Source organism: Nymphalis io, chromosome Z, assembly GCF_905147045.1.
Source record: "Nymphalis io chromosome Z, ilAglIoxx1.1, whole genome shotgun sequence".
Classification (NCBI taxonomy): domain Eukaryota; kingdom Metazoa; phylum Arthropoda; class Insecta; order Lepidoptera; family Nymphalidae; genus Nymphalis; species Nymphalis io.
In genome coordinates this window covers 7,095,285-7,100,128 of record NC_065918.1, presented here as the reverse complement: position 1 = coordinate 7,100,128, position 4,844 = coordinate 7,095,285, and the positions used below count along the sequence as shown (strand labels likewise).

The window sequence follows — 4,844 nt, the reverse complement described above, 5'->3', positions numbered from 1 at the left end:
AGAAATTCCTTACATTGCCAATTCGCCACTAACCTTGGATTTTATGTCTTTTGTTTATGTAGTAACACTGAATCATTCACCATTCCAATTGGAACACAACAATACTAAATACTGCTGTTTGGTGGTATCTAAACAGTCACCCTAAAAATACCGTAAAACATTACACTGCACTGTGATGCACGTCATTACGTACATCGATATTTTATTTCTTTTTTTTTTAATAATTTTGTAAAAAAACAATTAAATCAATACGTATTTATTTAAAAAATAATAATAATAATGTACCGTGTAGACCATACTAACGTTTAGTTTAAATTTGAATCAAACTACGTTAAGAAATTATAGCCATACATGTAAATAAAATGTTTTATATTGATAATAAAACATAAGAACATAAACTTTATCCACGAATAAATTTTCTAGTCGAGTCTATTTTTAATAATTTCGATGATTTACAAAAACACGTTTGTGACACTTTTTTATTTTAAAATAATTGTTGTACTTAGTTATTTCAATATTACATTTACGTAACGCCGTTTTTCATTTTTTTGTGTTTATGTAATGCCGTACAGTCGTCGGGTTCTTCACCGTAAATAAGTATTTAAAACCTGATATAATAAGGTACGTGTTACATATAAGTACCTAATAAATTTAATAGTAATATAAATATATAGTAACGTTATTGATTTGGTCACTTAAAAGTCAACCAATTATCTCAAAAAACATATTGATTAAGTTTATATGACAAAGCTATTGAATTTCGAAAATGAAACAAGCGTGACACATGCCGTTATTACTTATATTTATGTGACTGCTACTCGAATATGACCAAGAAACACTTTCATATTTGTACGCAATATATCAGTATAGGTACAAAATAAAACGACACTAGAGTTTATATCTATTTGTATTCTTTGAATTTGTGTTAATTATTTTTTAACATACCATGTTTACCGAAATATTTTATTAGAGGCCAATCATTATTAATTTAAATAATAATTAAATTCAATTTACTTGCAATCAAAATGACATAAAATATTTGTAAGCAACAACACAAAGCAAATGAAATAATTGGCTTAAATAATTTTTAGAAAGCCAACTGGTGTTTAGGTTATCGACTTTGACTTTTTAATGCAAAATAATTCAGATTAAAATGATTTATCTTCCTATCTAAGAAACATAGTTCCAAATTATAACTTTAGAGTGCTTAAACTTACACCACACTTCTTCAATTGATGCATGTTAAAATACCTTAGCTCACTATATGGCTAACATTTCCAGCTTATCTATTTAAGTTCATACTGGATATTCAGGGCTAAACGGGCAGTAAACGGGCTAAACGCGGAGTAATCTAAGCTTATTTATAGAGTTCAGAATAATTTTATGCACAATATTAAAAAATAAGGTTTTTGGGAACAAGGTATCATCAGCTTTCTAAGAGGATAAAAAAAATCAAAAGCTAATGATCGAAAGCTGATAATTGATAAATAATACCAAATATTCCAAAAACTTAAATGAATTTCTCGCAAAATTAACGAATTTTTACTTAATAATAACAAAAGAATTATAGCCTAACAAAATAGTTTATCAGCTAATTGAAAAATAATCCTATGTATTTAGTTTATATAGATACTTAGCTCTCCTATACAATAAATAATTTTAACCGGTAACTGGTTAAACAGTAGTTATCTTATTACAATTTGTATTAACAGTGAATAGGTTTTATGTGGCTGTCGCGACTTTGGAAGAAATTAGTTTATTTATAAATAATACTTAATACCACTTTAAGTGAGGTTAGGACCATATAGTACAATAATTAGAACAAAATACTAAGGATATAATATGATGCATATCTAAATAAATAGTTTATCTTAAAAAAATATAATAAACATAAAAAGATATAACATGTTCAATAATGATTAATCTAATAACTAATTTTTTTTTGAAATAACTATTAGTGTGCTTATTCTGTTTTAACCGTTATTACATTTTACGCTTAACAAGCACGGCACAAAAAAGAATTTAACCAGTCTGTAGAATATTATATGTATAGGTACGTAGATGCAATTCAGCATGCGCAAACTTATCTATCGGCTAAAGGCATTGTGGCTCCGGCGTAGGAACTGTGAAGACGTATATTCCATATAAGTAATTGTGCGTTGCTTAAGATTCGTATCATAAAGAAGTTTTAACTTGTGAAAATGTTAAAATATTGTGAGGTGGACTCCGATCTGGAAACCGTATGTATTTTATTATTTTTGTCTTTATTATATATCTGATTCCTGGATTGAATATTATTTATAAAATTAATATAAAATATTAATAAATAATTTTTAAATATTTACTGCTGCGAATATCTATATAATATATGACGCAAGTGAATTTTATAAAATATAAAGCTGCCTCTCAATTATGCGAATTTTCTGTATAGATATTTTATATTACAAATTATGTAAATGAGCATTGCTTTTATCTAGTTTCATAAAATTAAATAATAATAATATTAAATATGAAAGTTAATTCCTAATGTACCTCAGATAAATTTTTTAAGAGAAGTTATTGATTTTTACACACCCAGAGCAGCGTGGGGAGAAACTAAGAAAGCACGTGTCCGCGCAGTTTTGTTACAAGGGCAGGGAGGGAAATTATGCATCTGCGCACTATTAGTATTAAAATATTTTCCACCATTGCCTATATTTCAAAATTGATTGATTTTATGCTTGACGTACGATTTACTTTGACAGACTTGAACAGTTAAGAAAATAAAAAGTGATAATTTTTTATAGCACCTTAGAAAAATGAGTGTCGAAAGTGGACATGAAGTCAGCGTTCAACCAGAGTCCAACGGCGAGTCGCCACCGTCACCTGAAGAGGGATCCGCTCCACCAACTGACGATATGAGCAGATATTCTTATGGTAAGATCATTTTCATCTTCCTCGTTTTCATTTACCGTATGCAAGATTTTACCAATTTAAAAGTAGATTAATTTCTTAACACAGATAAAATTGTCGCGGAGGCAATTGCGGATAATTTGTATAATGTATCGGTGGAGCTGGGTCTAGAAGATGAATACGGTGGTTGTAAGTAACTAACGCAAAAATATTATATTTATTCCTAATAAATTTGTAACTAAACGAAACAACTTTTACAGTGAGCCTATACGCCTCTTCTCGCGGACCACCACTACCATTTGTTTTCAACGAATATCTACGAAGGGAGGCCGAAGAATATGACATCGATTATAAGATTAGCAAAATTGAGGGCTTGGAATCGATGGTATAGTTTTCCGTTTATCGAAGCTTTTAATAAATTAATATTTTTTCAATTTTTAAACAACATAAAAAACTAATTACAGGTCGTGAATAGTCCCTCGTGGTATGATCGTGTGAAGCCACACTTGACAGTTCTAGAACGAGAGGAATTGTGGGAAAGAGCTCCTTGGGTGAGGTCTTATTTGCTATTAAAATTTAATTTATGAGAATATGGTTGAAATTGGCTCGATTAATTATATTCATTAATGCTCATTTAATTTGTTTGTACAGGCTGCAAAATTTTTTTGGAATGACTTCGAATTCTTTTGGAATGATGAAGATGATACTTTTAACCCTCCGTTATATGCGCATTACTACTATATACCTGTTTTTTAAAATAGTTTCTCTCAGAATACATTGTTTAACATAAAATTATATTAGTTAGTATTTTCATTTAAATATCGTTTACAAAGCCATTAATTTTTGCAAGATCTGTTGTTCGTTCTCAAGTATCTTTCTACTGGGGTGATTGTATTTTTTTTTATATTGTATACGTTTATAAAACGTGCTAATGGAACTTGTCAGAACAACTGGGCTAGGAAAACCAGATAAACACAGTGATGATGATCATAATAATAACAGATAATAGTAGAATATTTGGTACGAAAGAGATATCTTTGTGAATATAAAAATAGAAGAAATCTGATATTCCCATGAAAATCATCAGAGGCACTACAATACTGAAAAGTAAAATATTAATTTTATATAATATTTTGATATTCGACACTAGATAACAAAATATTATATTTATATCAATTAAGCACATTTTGTTTCTTGATAAAAAATAATTTTTTTAATAAATAAGTCTCGTAGTTGAATATTGTTAGTGCCAGCTGATTTAAAAATAAAATATGTGGTTTCTTCTAGAGATATCTTACAATATAAGTTTCATAGCTTATCATTTTGATTTGCAAAAATTTTATTATGCTCGGGTAAATCGTAGTCGAGATATTGTTTTATAGATATAAGTAAAAGATGATAAGCTCTCAGGAATATGCGGAATAAAATTTGGAAGATCAAATATGGCGACTATATGTGTAGTCTATAGATTACGATCAACATAAATAAATTAATATGATTATATATAATATATATAATATCGCCACAATTTGAAGATGATCCTAAATGATATCAAAGAAATATATGTAATAAAAAATTAAATATACTATATTTATTCTTTCTCTATCTAATAATTTTATTTTAATTTAACAAAAATGATTTTATATGATCTTTTTTCTAATATTACCAAGTTTTAAAAGTTGTCGATGTATTTTTTTATTTAGCAAATATCGTTTAGAAATCTAAACTTTTGTATATCTGTCATTCTTAGCTATATTATATAATATGTATATCGCACAATGGAAAAAACGAATACAACAATAATATTGAAATATCGTAAACATGGCGCGCTACTTCTCAAACATAATAATAATTATGTAATATAATTTCTGTCTCGTCAGGTAAATGGCGTTGTAATACGTCGAATGTTTTATATGTAGTTTAGAAATAGTGGTACATGTTTATTTAATTCT

General features: G+C 27.9%; 1 protein-coding gene across 2 annotated transcripts; it reads left to right on the top strand.

Annotated features, from left to right (window-relative positions):
* Positions 1-502: 502 nt before the first annotated feature.
* LOC126780413 (uncharacterized) lies at positions 503-4,183 on the top strand. 2 transcript variants are annotated; one of them, XM_050504887.1, is made up of 6 exons: positions 503-621; positions 2,787-2,916; positions 3,001-3,081; positions 3,153-3,277; positions 3,357-3,443; positions 3,544-4,183. In XM_050504887.1, exons 2-6 carry the CDS (start codon positions 2,799-2,801, stop codon positions 3,646-3,648), a joined length of 516 nt encoding a protein of 171 aa, XP_050360844.1. In that variant the 5' UTR covers positions 503-621; positions 2,787-2,798; the 3' UTR covers positions 3,649-4,183. The 2 variants fall into 2 exon arrangements, with proteins under 2 accessions (XP_050360844.1, XP_050360843.1); XM_050504886.1 differs by lacking the exon at positions 503-621 and adding an exon at positions 2,111-2,240.
* The last annotated feature ends 661 nt before the right edge of the window (positions 4,184-4,844 follow it).

What these genes read in the sequence shown, in the direction of transcription:
- LOC126780413 (XM_050504886.1), top strand. Translation starts at nt 2,202, where the DNA reads ATGTTAAAATATTGTGAGGTGGACTCCGATCTGGAAACC. An exon ending in TGGACTCCGATCTGGAAACC is followed by an intron (nt 2,241 to 2,786) that starts GTATGTATTTTA and finishes AATTTTTTATAG; the next exon opens with CACCTTAGAAAAATGAGTGT. An exon ending in AGAAGATGAATACGGTGGTT is followed by an intron (nt 3,082 to 3,152) that starts GTAAGTAACTAA and finishes CAACTTTTACAG; the next exon opens with TGAGCCTATACGCCTCTTCT.